This window comes from Tachysurus vachellii, chromosome 5, assembly GCF_030014155.1.
Source record: "Tachysurus vachellii isolate PV-2020 chromosome 5, HZAU_Pvac_v1, whole genome shotgun sequence".
Classification (NCBI taxonomy): Eukaryota; Metazoa; Chordata; class Actinopteri; order Siluriformes; family Bagridae; genus Tachysurus; species Tachysurus vachellii.
This window is the reverse complement of record NC_083464.1, coordinates 15,245,699-15,261,291: the sequence shown is the minus strand read 5'-3', so window position 1 is coordinate 15,261,291 and position 15,593 is coordinate 15,245,699. Positions and strand designations below refer to the sequence as shown.

Below are 15,593 nucleotides of genomic sequence, written 5' to 3'. Positions count from 1 at the left end.
TGTTTGCATCTACATTCGCCAACCACTTTAACAGGAACATCTATGAATCTGTACCTTCATGCAGGTATTTAATCATCCAATCATGTGGAAGTTCCGCAATGCAAAGAATCAAGCAGATAAGTTAATATTCATATCAAACCTCAGAATACGGAAAATGTGATCTGTGACTTTAACCATGACATGGTTGTTGGTTACAGGTGAGTATTTTGGGAACTGCTGATCTTCTGTGATTTTCAACCATAGATACAGTAAGGCATAGCCATAGTTGTAAAGAGTGCTTTACTTGAAGTATTATAGACTTCCTGTCATCTCAGGCCAGTCTGGTCATTCTCCTTTGATCTCTCTCGTCAACAAGGTGTTTGAGCCTGAAGACCCTTGCTTTGCTTTTTGCACAATTCTGTGTAACTCTAGAGACTGTTGTGTGTGAAACTCTGAGAAAATCAGCAGTTTCTGAAAAACTTAAATCAGCCCATCTGGTAGTCGAGATCACGTTTTTTTCTCCATTCTGTTGTTTAATGTAACATTAGTATAATTCTTTTGCATGGCACTGCTGCCAAATGATTGGATAAGCACAGATGTACAACTGTGGATGGGGAGTATGAATGCTGATTCAGGCAGTCACATGAAAACTGTGGTTCACCTGATCTGATGCGGTCACTTTAAGTGAATTATAATTTGTATGTGTGTGTGTGTGTGTGTGTGTGTATTATACTGTATGTGTGAAAGCTATCCATTCCAGTGAGTGAACATTGAAATTGTGTGACCTGTCATGGGGATACTGCATAAGGCTTGCTCAAAGCATATCACAAAAACACACATGTCTAGGGACAGCCTACACAGCAACAAATCTGATAAAGTTGCATTGTTCTCATTTGGTCCTCAATAAGGACATGTCAGGCAGCCAAAAATATCTGGTATTCAACCAATGAATGCTGGGAATGAAACCGAATGAACATCCATTCTGGAAAAAGTGGAAAAAAAATGCATGCACAGAAATGCCATAAATAATTGTGCATCCATAGTCAATCCTCGGTGCACACTCAGGTATTCTGTTCAAATGTAAAAATGCCCATTGAGTCTCGAAACAGTGGAAGGAAATGAAACAACCTGTGAAAGAGAAAGAAAAACAGTCCTAGTGTTTTCATTTTTGCTCTTACATTAAGTTGTAATTGAATCGATTTTTTGGAAATGGTGTTTCTGTGTGACATCCACAGTGGCGCCTGGCTGCACATGAATATTGGTACTGTTAAAGCTACTGTCATATTTGCTCAACTGTTCAAGGAATCATTTAGTTTCAATATAGGCACATCATTGCTGGTGAAATTAAGCTTTCCATACTCTATGCATTCTCACTCGTTCCTATTCTGCAGTCTGTTGAAAGCGAGTGGAGGATATAATTAACTGCAGGACTGGAGAGTGCGATTGGGAACAGTGCAGTGACTGAGCACATGAAGCTTTGATTTGTTTGGCATGCCGTGAATGCACACACACACACACACACACACACACACACACACACTCACACACACACACACACACACACACACACTGTGGTCTTATATGAGATTATCCTATGCCCAGATTAGCTGCAAAATGAAAGTGGGCTCAAGAGGTCTTGGGCCGAAGCAGAAACAGTTTAGGTAATATGTGATAACATCATAGAGTGTACTAAAGGGTAGGCAGACAAAATATTCAGAATAGCAATAATTCATTACTCTTAGTATATAGCACAGTAAGATTTAACATTTTTTCTAGTATTCACACAATTTCTAGTAAATCAATAAATTCCCACTGTAAACTTATCCACAATTTATTTACTGTATTAGCATGACTTAGAACAATATCATGAACCTTCTAGAAATGAGTTGCTTTCACAAATACACTATACAGCATGAAAGCTCAATCAAATTTGACCTATTGTCTTTCTGTGGTCAGTGCTCCCAGACTCTGCTTTGGGAGAGACTTTAGCTCTGACTCATCTGTCTTTATAAACCAAATAGGCCCTGACTTTTGTCACATTGGAAATTGTAATCACTTTTTCAACACCTCTGCTCAAAATGGGCTCCTGTATCGTATCTTTCCAGCGACATTGTTAGCTCTTGTCCAGTTTCACCGCTGACAGTCATCTCATTGGAATTGTATGAAATGTTCCCTGCTGGCACCCAAAGACAGCCTATTAGTTTGTTTCATTGTGTGGCTCGAAATATGAACGTTCAGCTAAGATGGTCTGTCTTCCGCAAGAAGCTTGTTAACAATTTTTACTGCCAGCTTCGTGGATGCTCCTGAGACCCTGGAGCGAATCCTCCCCCTAAAACAAGGGGAAAAAAAGTGAAGTGATGACATGAGTGGCTTGTTTCTGGCTGGTTTCCTACCTCTCCCTGGTGAGAAGCTCACAGCAGTAACAGAAGGGAGAAAAGAAAGATTCCCCTCACAGATGGACCTCCTGCCATGGCTGCTGGGTCACTGAAGACCTCAGATCAAACAGAAAATTATGCATCTTTGCTCCACAGTGCAACATTACTTCCTTACAATATGATTATTCAGCATTGCACTGAATGGTGACAGAAACTCAGTGTGCTCTTTCATCATATAAATGGCAATTTCACATCATAATAACATGTGACAATAACCAGAAGTGTGCATATGAATGTTTTTGGTTGGTCTTCAGATTTGGTTGGTCTTCAGTGCCTCAGTTTTTTTTTTTAAATCCTTTATTGATTTATATTGTATCATGAAGTCACTAAATGCAATCTCACACAGTGATAGCTAGATCCTCACTTACTTCCTGCAATGCACCATCTGATCTGAAACTCACCAAGCTTCCCCATGTCTCAACATTACCTAGAATAATAAAGCAGTAACTCACTCATTTGGATTCCCAGCTGCCCCGGGGCTATCAGTATGTTGCTCGAGGCCCTTGGCTACCCCGACTGTGTTCTGTCCCATTTCAGAGTGATGCCAAGAAGTGGGTGCCCACAGCGCAACCTGGCAGGATGATAAAGCCTTTAAACTAGGTTAAGCAAAATGGAGTGACACAACAGTGCACTTAGAGACCCTCAGTGAGCAATGTGTACATGCTGAGGTTGTCTTTTCAAGTTAAATAAAAGGGACAACGGTACCTGATGTAATTGCTTTTAACATACAGCCAATTTCCCAATTAAAACAATCAACGCTATTGGCTTGCATTTACTCCTTTTATTGTCATTCTAAAATGTATTTGTTCGGATTTGTTCAAGGTTTACAAAAGAATGAGGAAAATGAATGTAATGAAGCCCATACAAAGAAATTCATTTGAACCTCTGGGAAAATGCAGGAGAGTCAATGTCTAACTAATGGAGACAGAATGATTGAGATCTGTAATACATTAAAAAAAATGATACCTTCTGGCAATAACCTTATAATGGTAGTGCTTTCATCCTGTCACCTCTGCATCTGCTCATCTCCACTAATAGAACAAAGGAATACAATCCATTATGTAGAATATTGCTTGACAGAATGTATTGACTGTGTTAATATTGGAGCAAGACAAATGTGTTCATTGATGGTGTGCAGTGTATCTTTGACTTTTTTTTATTATTGTTATTCAGGAACAGTTCAGAGACCGTGCTCAGTAGGACAGTATATTTTCATTTTATCTCCTCATCCACTGTTGTGAGCTAAAATAGAGTCAAAAAGTAAGTGTTTCTGTCTCTACAGCCAAATGAGGGCAGCATTAACCTGGCAGAAGCAGTGACATTCTAAAAATAAGTGGCTGAACAGGGTGACCTGGCAGAAGCAATAACTGGCCAAATTGGACGTCATAAGAAGAGACGCTTCATTCTCACAGTGACATGAAGGCAGGAAATAGTGAGAGTGAGGGAGACTAAAGAGACAGCCTGTCTTTTTATAATAAGTTGCACACTCGGTAACAGGAAAGCAGTTCTGGCCATAGCAGTGTCTCCCAATGAAAATGCACAAGCTACCAGATGAGTTTCATGGATAGATTCTTTGTAAATTTATAGTAATTTGGGATGATAGTCCTTAAATACTAAAGTAATAACTTAAAGGCATTGCAAAAACTGGAAATTGTCTGTCTTGAACTTTTGTCCTCTTTATGTCTTTTTCAGAACCTATGCGAGCACTGCGTGACTTGAGAGCTTCAGAGATTCAAGCTCGGCAGCTCACTCTGCAGTGGGAACCTCTGGCCTTTAACCTCACACGATGCTACACCTATTCTGTCTCGCTGTGCTACCGCTATGCCATAGCAGGTGGTACCGGTGGAGCTGGGCACAACACCACCATTAGAGAGTGCCTAGCAGTGGAGCACAACACCTCACGCTTCACCCTCCGAGACCTGCCACCCTTCCACACCGTAAATGTGCGCCTTGCCCTTGCCAACACTGAAGGCAAGAAGGAGGGGAAAGAGGTCATGTTCCAGACAGAGGAAGACAGTGAGTAATGCTGCTCTCATTAGTAGTAGAATTGATTGGTTAGGCATTTGATTAATTACACATGCATACTGTAACCATAGAACACACTTCCATTAAAGTTTCCAGTGGTTTTGGCTAGGTTTATTTTCAGCAGACGAGATGGGCTGGCAGTGTGACTTGTCTCCATTCATCTCTGGTTGTGTCTAGAGAAAAGTGAAACAAACAAATAGAAAAAAAAACCCAATTCTCTCTGAACCAGTCAGCATAAAAAACAGTGAAATATTAATTATTTTTGTGAGACTCACAGGGAAGGTGGAAGGGAGAGACTTTGTGCTTATCCATGCATTATGACTCGGCACAGCAGCACTTAAAGTGAGGGACAAAGGACAATCAATTTTCCCATTAAGGGAAAAAACCTGCATACATTTACTTTTTGTTTGTGAGTATGTGTTGAATTGTATTTTAAAGAGGGTGCATGTGAAAGTGAGGTAGAAGCTTCGGTTTTTAATGCTCAAAAAGGCCTTAATATTATTCAGTCTATATGAGTGAGTGGGTCATCTTATTCTCTCTCTCTCTCTCTCTGTCTCTCTCTCTCTCTCTCTCTCTCTCAATTTGCACAGTGTTAATGAGTTCATGCTAATACTGATAGACCAAATAAAGAGCCTTGTTATCAGCTGTAAATGTTGTATTGTGTGTCAGTCATGGCAGCTTTTTGTTGCCATTTGTGGCAGCCCTGTATACATAAGTGGCACATTGCCTCATGTCTCTGAAGCATAATTGCTTCCATTCACTGTAAACTGGCCTTGCCCAGTGTCGGATCTTTCCTTTTTGGGGTTGTTTGTTTATCTGAGGTTACAGACACATTGTCTCGGCTGTATCGTTTATGCAGATAGAAATTGTGTATATGCTCTAATTTGCTATGTCTCTGATGATGCCTGGTAGTGAGTGGTAATCTACAAGGGTAATAATAAGAAAGTCTGCACCACACAGGATTAAAGGCCCTTCCGTTCTGTCAAGGTCTGACACTTCATTGATTTACATATTGCTTTCCTGCTTTCTCATTTAACCCTACTCTTCTTATAAAGCCGAAGCTGTCTTTTATTGCTAAGACCGTGTGACAAATCACCAGAACACCAATTAACTGTCAGCAAACATAAGAGTTTTGACCCAGACCTGTTAGAACAGGGCTATTCAACTCAAATGACAGAATGGCCACAATATTTAGCTTGATGCTAAACTGTAAACAGTTATTCATGGCTATGAATATAGTTTGAAGTGTTTGTTTTTGTGTTGTAGTGGTACCTCATGTTTCCATTTTGACACATAGAGATTAAATGCTGATTTTTTTTTAAAGCCAATTGTTCTTAAACACTGTTCACAAATGCTTATTTGTGTTTTCTTTAAAAAGCTTATGCTAGCAGTTCACCAATCAGACCAGAGAGGGCAAATAAAATGAAAAATATATGACAGGATGTGAAAAATCTTCTTTCTGATCGAAATAGCCCTGCAGCTGTAGTGTCTGGTCCATTGAGCTGCCTTCAGATAAATAATTAATATAAATGTATGTGATATAAAAAAAGCCGGTGTATTTTTTCATGTGTATCTGCTTTGCTAAGTATTTTTTTTTTTTTGCTAAGTGCTTGGCTTTAGTCTGTTAAATTGGTTCTTGGGTCCACATCTGGAATGCCAGTTGAATACCCCTAGGTCATACTCACTCCAGATGGACTCAAATGCCTACTAAGAGTACAAGTTTGTTGTGTTAATAATACTGAGCCCGATGCCTCTCTCTCTCTCTCTCTCTCTCTCTCTCTCTCTCTCTCTCTCTCTCTCTCTCTCTCTAATCACCCATAGTTCCTGGAGGAATCGCTCCAGAGTCTCTAACCTTCACCCCGTTGGATGACATGGTCTTTCTAAAGTGGGAGGAACCAGTGGAGCCTAATGGTATCATTACTCAGTATGAGGTATCTACATTATGCATCACATATACACATTATATAGTGTTGTGCCATGAACCTTTACTGGATAGTGTCTGACAATAATGACCTACACTCTGTTGTACAGTACTTCAGAGACCGTTGTAGTTTTACACTAACGGCACTAATTTCTAAACTTTTCTTTTAGCTACATGATTAACTGGCTTCTAAACAGTGCTTTTTGACTGAAGTTAAAAAGTGCAGAAAAAATCCACATTCCGATGTTATTTAATTATTATTCATTATTCTAAGGATACACAGTTACTTTTTTTATCATCTGCAAGTATCGGCTAGTATCTTGGGCCTCATTTCGCATAATCGTAGTTTTGTGTGTAAAACCATGTATATGCACATTTCTATACATTGAATGGGACTGATCAAGTTTTGCTTATGCGTGAAGATCTTTGTAAAGAACATACATATGTACGAGCCCCTAGTGGTAAAACGTGTAATAGCTGGTAAACATTTAAACATTTAAAAATCGATTGGGATTGTGCCTTGTTTGAAGAATTGGCTCATGCAGCTCTGAGGAGGGAATGTGTTTTTAGCACCCCAGGAAACTTGAGAGTGCTGAGAGTGAAGAGTGGATCATCTGTCAATTTTGTTTGCCCAGTGCACTTTCAGTTGATCTCTGTTCTTGGGCTTTTGTCTACGGTTAAATTACAAAGAGAAATTGGAGACAGTACTGTCATTTTCCAACCAAGTTCAAGTAGAATAATCACATGTCATACCTTCATTCATATCCCTCACACTGTAATACATTGCATGTCCGAAACCAGCAGTGGAAAAGACAGCAAAAATGAAAAACATTGAACTCTGCAGACGAACCGACTGACATTTGCTGCAGTTTGCTGCCCAGTTCATCATAGAAATAAGATTAAAACATGCCAGCACATAACTGTAACAACTAAAAGACAGAAACTTCTCATGATCTTATAGACTTTCATAGTGTTGTCTTCTCTATTCTACAGTCGTTCTGAGTGAGGGTGACAGATTGGTGAGCTATTTTAATAAATGATGTCTGCCACATGTTCCCGTGTGAATTGCTATTGTTCTTGGTTATTAAATGGGCTATCTCTTGGAGTTGTTATGGTCTGTTTGCTGATTTGGTCTGTTTCAAATCAGTGATTGCGGCCTGGCTGTGCAATCTGTCTACGGCTTTAGAGTCTCGAGAGCAGCTCTTCTCTAATTGGTCCCTATTGTACCAACTAAGCTGAGTGTAAGCATCAGAATGTTATCTTTTCTAAAGGTGATTCTCTATTTTCTGAGATTATTAAGGAGTTATGTAAGAAACAAGCACAATAGACCATGCTGTTATAGTAAATTTGGATGGGATGAAACATTGATTCTTTTCTATAACAGAATGTCTCCAAGTGTTTTATCCTTCTCATGCTACAATTTGCCAATGCTTACAATTTTGTTATTAATTAAATAATGATTTGTCATACTTTTAACGCTATTGTTCTGTTAAATGCTGTGGAACATCCATAAGACAAACTAGTTCCTGTTACTATTGACATTATATCAGCCGTAATGGTTTCTTGAAGTTAATAACACAAACGCAGCTTGTCACTTTTCAAAAAAGTACAATGATACCTGTCCTGTAGTCTTTTTCTCAGGGCAATCATCCAGAAATGCTGTGTGTAAGCTGCTACTATAAACATGATAATGGAGTAAGGCTACTGTCAGCACTGCTGTTATAGGAAATCACTCAATATCTTCTGAATATTAAATAGAACCAATTTAGCAGTGCTATGGAATAAATAAATAAAAACTACAAATCAGTGTTTATGATTCCCTGAGCTCACAACTGTTAACAGAAATTCAGTGAGAGCGTCTGTCAGTTATGTAGCAGATGTTTTAAAGTACAGAAGCAACAGGAAAACATATCCCACATGATTATACTTTAACTTTTTACAGGTTTTAGTGTAGTCTCTAGTTGATCAGCCAGTTGTGGTCTCCTACAGCCAGCATCTGCCCCCCTGTTCCTCTGTTCCAGGATTTTCTGTCCTCAATGTGATTGTAGCAGCTGGATCAGTATCACCCCTCTTGCCTCCTCTCAGTTATGCAGCTCTCTCAATCTGTCCCCACAACTGCAACAGTGCTGCCTCAGCTCTGCCTCCGCCAGCTGCTCATCTCAGTGAAGTTTAAGTGTTTATGGCACACAGAAGTTGACAGAAGTTTGCTAGTCACCTCTTTCTGATGAATTTCATTTCTTCCATCAGGTGTCTGTCTCTCTAATGCAGTTTTCACCATCATGCTACTTGGACTTCACTTGACTTTTTTTTGTTCTCAGCTCTGTTATGCTTAGCATCTCTCAGTGTCATCTTAAGAGGGGTTATTAAGTGGGATAAGTGGCTTGACATATAAGTGTAGGTAGGGTCAATTTTTTTCGTGATTTTCTCTAGCAAGGAAAGGACATGCAAGTGAAAGAAAGACAGAAAGAGAGGGGGCAGAGCTTTATATCGCACTAGGAGAAATCCTTTCTTATTGCTCTCAGATTACGGCATCGACCACTTTTCTCAGATCCCCATTGAGCGGAAGTGCGGGCTCTAAGAGCTGGCAGGTCCTCCCACTGCTATCATCTATACCGTCTATAGAGAAATGACAAAGAAGACTGCATGTGGAGGCATTGAGCATCTTGAAATCTTCTGCCCACACTTAGCAGGCACAGTATTATGTGGCTCTCTGCATTAATCTTCAAAAGCCCTTGGTCTCAATCAACGAGGTCATGATTGGGAGAAGCAATACCTCTCAAAAACGGTCCTTGAATTGTTCATACTAACATGAATAATAATAATTATTGTGATGCCCTTGGTTTAGGTGTTCTGATATACTTTAACAGCCAGATAAACTCTCTCCAGACACTGAAGACTGCTTTTCCTTCTGTTTACAGGTTTATTGTTGTGAGGAAAGTGTGAAACTGAAATGTACAATAACGCATAATGAATACACTGGCTTTAAAGTACGCAGGTTTCAAAATAAACTAAACAAACTTTACATGAGGTAGATCTTAATGTGTATTTAACTCAAAACTTTATACACAGAGATCACTGATTCTTATATTCACATATATGCGTCAAAATTATGAACTCCGAACAAGCTAGCAACACATTAGCATTAGGCTAACAAATTAGCAGGAACGCAAAGGAACAAAAACAATGATATTTAGACATTAACCTTACACTGTAAATATAAGACAGTAAGTCTTACAGTAAATGTAAGACAATAACAAATTATACATATCAATGATGCTACTAAATGCGAATGATGTGTGTACAGAAAACGTACTCGGTTACGAACGTAACCTCGGTTCCCTGAGATACGGAACGAGTACTGCTTATGGGGGGAAAAGCTCCTTTTTTCCTCAATACTGAAGCCTTTTTCAATAACGCAGTGCAACTGCACTGCCATTGGTTTAATCTGTAAACTTTTTTTTTAAACCAATGACGGCGCTGCGTAGCTGCGCGAGCCTGTGGCGATGCAGCGCGCCAAAGCCCGCTAAAAAGGGGCGGGGCGTATAGCTATATAAGCAGGCGGATGACGGAGTCTGAAGAGGCCGTCGTATCAAACCGAAAGAACCCGAGCGTGCAAGGTCGGGATGTCCAGGTTATAGAATCTGACAAAGGTGGACGGCGAGGACCAACTGGCCGCCTCACAGATGTCCTTGATTGAGACACCACCAGACCAGGCCCATGAAGAGGCCATCCCTCTAGTGGAGTGGGCTCTTACTCCTATGGGGCACTCAAGACCCATAGAAGAGTAACATAGAGCGATAGCGTCGACTATCCAACGCGAGAGGCATTGCTTTGAGACCGAAGACCCCTTGGTGCGGCCACCAAAGCAGACAAAAAGCTGGTCAGATTGCCTGAACGGCTGTGACCGCTCAGTGTATACCCTCAAAGCCCTCACTGGGCAGAGTAAATTCAGCTCTTGCTCACCTGACAACAGAGGCAGAGCCGAGAGAGAAACTACCTGCACTCTAAATGGCGTTGAGAGCACTTTAGGTACGTAGCCGTGCCTGGGTTTTAAAATGACTTTTGAGTCATTGGGCCCAAACTCAAGGCATGCAGGGCTCACCGAGAGGGCCTGCAAATCACCAACACGCTTGACCGATGCTAGAGCAAGTAGCAGAGCGGTATTGAGCGTTAGGGGCCGAAGGCCAGCTGACCGCAGCGTTTCAAAGGGAGGTCCTTTGAGCGCTTCAAGGACCGTGTGAAGGTCCCAAGTGGGAGCGGTGAGAGGACGTGGGGGCTTCAACCGCCTAGCACCTCTCAGGAAACGCACAATGAGGCCGTTTCAACCCACTGATTGGCCAGCAATAGGGGCATGAAATGCTGCGATGGCTGCTACGTACACCTTGAGCGTGGAAGGGGTGAGACCTTTGTCCAGACGCTCTTGGAGAAATGACAGTATCGGAGATACGTCACACTCAACAGGGTCTTCGTTCCGTGCGGAGCACCAGTCAATGAAGACTGACCATTTCTGGGCGTAGAGGCGTCTCGTAGACAGGGCCCTCGCCTGAGCAATGGTATGTAGCACGTCCTTGGGGAGGCTCAGAGGCTCCCATCGAGGGACCATACGTGCAGAGCCCAGAGTTCTGGCTGCGGGTGCCAGATTGTCCTGTTCGCTTGAGAGAGGAGGTCCCGCCTCAGGGGGATCGGCCATGGGGCTTTCATGGAAAGCCTGAATAGCTCCGAGGACCAAACTTGGCTCCTCCAGAGTGGGGCCACCAGGAGGACTCTGTGCCTGTCTTCCCTGACTCGTCTGATGACCTGAGGGACCAGAGCGATCGGGGGAAAAGCATAAAGAAGGAGGCTGGGCCAGTCGTTGGCCAGCGCATCTGTGTCCTTTGAAAAATAAGTTGGGCAATGAGAGTTGCTTTCTGAGGCGAAGAGGTCGACCTCTGCCTTCCCGAAAATCTCCCAGATTTTGAGAACCGTCTGGGGATGGAGCATCCACTCGTCCGAGGGGACGTTGCTCTGCGAAAGCATGTCTGCTCCCAGATTCGACTTGCCAGGTATGTGTGTCACCTTGAGCGATTGCAACCTGGGTAATGCCCAGTCCAAGAGGCGCTTTGCCAGCATGTAGAGGCGGCTGGACGAAAGGCCACCTTGGTGATTTATGTAGGACACCACTGTCATGCTGTCCGACTGGACTAGGACATGGCGCCCTTCCAGGATCGCCTGAAACGATCGAAGGGCTCGTTCTACCGCCAGCATCTCGAGGCAGTTGATATGGAGATGGCTGTCCTCGTGCGACCACGAGCCGAAGGCTGGTCTGCCCTCGCACAGAGCACCCCAACCCAGGTTGGACGCATCTGTTGAGACCACCGTCCTTCTGGAAACCGCCTGTAGGGGTACTCCACGGCTGAACCAAACAGGGTTCATCCAAGGCTCCAGGGCTGCTAGACAGGCCTGGTTGACTCTGACGCGAAAGCGGCCGTGCCGCCAAGCGTGAGGTGGGACCCGGAGTTTCAGCCAGTATTGCAGGGGCCGCATTCGTAGGAGGCCAAGCTGTAAAACTGGGGAGGTGGAAGCCATCAGCCCTAGCATCCTCTGAAAGAACTTCAGAGGGAAACAGGCTTTGTTCCTGACAGAGACCACGAGCTGCTGAAGTACCAGAGAGCGCTCTGGTGATATGACCGCCCTCATGCGGACTGAGTCGAAAACCACTCCCAGGAACATAATACGTTGGCTGGGGAGCAGTGAGCTCTTGGCAAAATTGACCCTGAGTCCTAGGCACTCTAAGTGGCTCAGGAGCACGGATCTGTGGTGGTCTAGCTCGGTTCGCGACTGGGCTAGAATGAGCCAGTCGTCGAGATAGTATGCGGAATCAGAATGCGGATTCCCATCTGTCTCAGAGGGAAAAGTGCCGCGTTCATGCACTTCGTGAAAGTGCGTGGAGCTAGAGACAGCCCAAAGGGAAGGACTGCATATTGGTAAGCCACACCCTCGAACGCGAATCTCAAGAATCGTCTGTGATGTGGGGCTATCTGGATGTGAAAGTAAGCGTCTTTCAGATCCAGCGAGAAGAACCAGTCCTCGGGGCAAATCTGCGTGAGGATCTGCTTCAGTGTCAACATCCTGAACTTCCGTTTCATGAGGGAGAGGTTCAGGAGTCTGAGGTCTAAGATGGGTCTGAGACCGGCATCTTTCTTGGGGACAAGGAAATAACGGCTGTAGAACCCCGACCCGCTTTCTGAGGGAGGAACCATCTCTATGGCTCCCTTCCTCAACAGCGTCAGCACTTCGGTGCGGAGGACCTGGGCGTCGTCCGGCTCTACCAAAGTGGGAATCACCCCGCGAAAACGTGGGGGTCTCCGGGCGAACTGCAGTGAGTAGCCGTATTTTATTATCCCCAACACCCACTTGGACACTCCGGGGATGGCCTGCCAGGCCTCGGCCCGCGTGACAAGGGGCTGGATAGTGTCGGATGGCAGGCCACTGATTAGGGGCCTGAACACTGACGAGTGTGGAAGAGGAAAATTGCTCTCTTTTAGAAAATGTGAAATCTTTATTGTGTTTGCCATAACAACAGTGCTTTGCGTGGACGCAACACCGGTGGGCCCAGGTCGCAAAGCCGGCAGGCGAGAGAGCTTCTGGGGTGGTCCGGCTGTGGCGGGACTTTGCTCTTTCCTCTTCCTTCCCCAACGATCAGGAGGATTTAGAGGGCGTCGGGTCCAGCACAATCCTCTGCCGGGGGCCCTGACGTCCAGGCGGTTTAGCGCACTTAGTGGGGTGAGCTGGGTGCTGCTCCTTAGGGGGCGCCACCTGGGGGGCAGAAGGGACAGGTTTGCTCTGGCGCTGAGTCGGCGCAGTCCTGGGGCAGAGGTGGAGCGCTTGGGCAGGAAGTGCCGCATAGCCTGGGACGACTTCTGTGCTGCGGTGAAGCGCTCCGTAAACCCTTCCGAAGAGACCGGATGGAGAGACTGGGGCATCTAGAAAGGCCACCTTGTCGCTCTCCTTAATCTCAGTGAGATTAAGCCAGAGGTGGCACTCCAGCACAACCAGGTTGGCCATGGATCGTCCAATGGCTTGGGCCGTGGTTTTTGTGGCGCGCAGGGCCAGATCTGTGGCGCTGCAGAGGTCGCAAAAAGCAGGTTCACTAGGGCTCGACTCATCCAGGGAACGGAGAAGCTTTGCCTGGAACACCTGTAGAATGGCCAAGGTGTGTAGTGCTGAAGCGGCTTGGCCCGCAGAAGTGTAAGCTCTGCCAGCCATGGCAGATGTCATCCTGCAGGGCTTTGAAGGAAGGGCTCTCTTGCTTTTCCACCCCACAGCCGCGGGGGGGGCAGAGATGAGTAGCCACGGCCTCGTCCAGGGGCGGCAATTGCTCATAGCCCTTCTCCTGAGAGCCATCTACTGACGAAAGTAGAAGCCGCGAGTGACATGGAGTCGTCAAGCGGCTCGTCCTCTGATCCGCCAAATGAGACGAGGTCACTCACTTCAGCTGAGGGACGCTGCTCTGGGCGTGAGAAGAGGACGGGGGACGGCTCTCTCGTTGGAGAGGGTGAGGCACGCGGGCGCCGAGCCGGTGTGAGCTCACCCAAACCCGGGCGCTGAGCCCCTCTTCCCCGCTGTCGCTTCCTGGCCGGCTCGCGGGAGGAAAAGGACGGGGGGGGTGTGAGGGGCGGGGTCACTTTCATTAAAGAAAGCGATCCGCGAGCGCAGAGAGGCGAGACTCATGCTCTAACAGAAGCAGCATGAGGACTCAGTGAGTGCAGTTTCAGCATGGGATTTACCCAGGCAGGAAACGCACTCCTCATGGCCGTCATTGTCGTGCAGAGGGACTCTGCATGTGCCACAGTTGTGACGCGGCATGGCCGCCGCCGTTAAAACGGCGTTTTTGGAAATGCTCTTTTAGAGCGGTGAAAACCGCTGGAAAGCTCTTTTTCTGATCGCCGGATGGCGGCAGGAGATCGCCCGCCTGAGCAGCCCGAGAACGGCGCAAGAAGCGGCTGTCTAAAGAGCGCCGGCACTGCAAACGGTCGGCGGTCTCAGCTGGTCTGCTGCGGTGCCTATTCAACGGCGAAAATCCAGCGAAGGCGTTCAGAGGAAATTCAGCGAAGTGAAGTCGTCGCTGAAGGAGTAAGCTCTGATTTCCTCTGCCGATTTGCCTGCTTATATAGCTATACGCCCCGCCCCTTTTTAGCGGGCTTTGGCGTGCTGCATCGCCACAGGCTCGCGCAGCTACGCAGCGCCGTCATTAGTTTAAAAAAAAAGTTTACAGATTAAACCAATGGCAGTGCAGTTGCACTGCGTTATTGAAAAAGGCTTCAGTATTGAGGAAAAAAGGAGTTTTTCCCCCCATACGCAGTATGAGTGGAGTATCGAAAGGGAACTAGCAATCATGTTGACAGCAAAACCATGTGCTCTCATCATGCACCTTTTTTATTTAACTGCCCATCCATAGGTCACGACCAGTGCACCAGCTCCCGAAACTCCGGAAGTGACATGATCACCACAAATGGCAATTACTGAATACAATATTAAAACAGCAAGCTATAGAGAATTACTAGTACCTAAATACATAATATAGGCTAGCTGGTGGAAAAAAGAATTACAAATAATGTTTGTTTATATTATTGGGGCACAGCAAGTGTCCCTGTTTCTTCCAAAGCTGTTCAGTTCTGTCGAGGTCAGAGCTCTGTGAAAGCCACTTGAGTTTTTCACTCCTGCTTCGGCACTCAGTGTCTTGATGGAGCTTGCTTTGTGTACAGAGTTATTGTCATGCTGGAACAGGTTTGCACTGTGCCATTTAGTTCCTGTGAAGGGAAATTATAATGCTACAGCACACAAAGACATTCTGTAGAGTTGTTTGCGTCCAACAATTTGCCAGTTTGGGTAAAAAAAATCAGGTGCCCACAGAGTCTTGGCGATATATTTAATAAGATAAAATGTGCAACTTTTTTAACTATATATTCATACTATATAAAATAGTGAAAGTAGATTCTGAGATGTAAAGGTAGTCAATACACATCACAAGCAAGTACAAATACGAGTGATTGTGTTTATGTCCAAATATTAGCTACAGCATTTTGCACCAGCTAAAGTCTATTAGTTAGATTTCACCAGAAGAAAAAGCATTTGAGTAATAATGTCTGCCAGTGATAAATGCAGGGGTCAGTGTCTCTGTTCCACAAAGTGTCAGGTTGATAAAAGGCAGCCTTTGTAACATTATTAAGAAAATGATCAATCTTCTACATCAA

The 15,593-nt window shown here is 44.8% G+C and overlaps 1 protein-coding gene across 5 annotated transcripts in view; it reads left to right on the top strand.

The window, feature by feature from the left end:
- ptprub (protein tyrosine phosphatase receptor type Ub) overlaps window positions 1-15,593 on the top strand; it is a 202,328-nt gene that overhangs the window by 129,733 nt on the left and 57,002 nt on the right. For all 5 annotated transcript variants that reach the window (XM_060869959.1, XM_060869961.1, XM_060869958.1 and 2 more), the window contains exons 8-9: window positions 4,107-4,430; window positions 6,261-6,370. In XM_060869959.1, coding sequence (XP_060725942.1) covers window positions 4,107-4,430; window positions 6,261-6,370 — 434 coding nt within the window. The remainder of the gene's footprint in view (window positions 1-4,106; window positions 4,431-6,260; window positions 6,371-15,593) is intronic.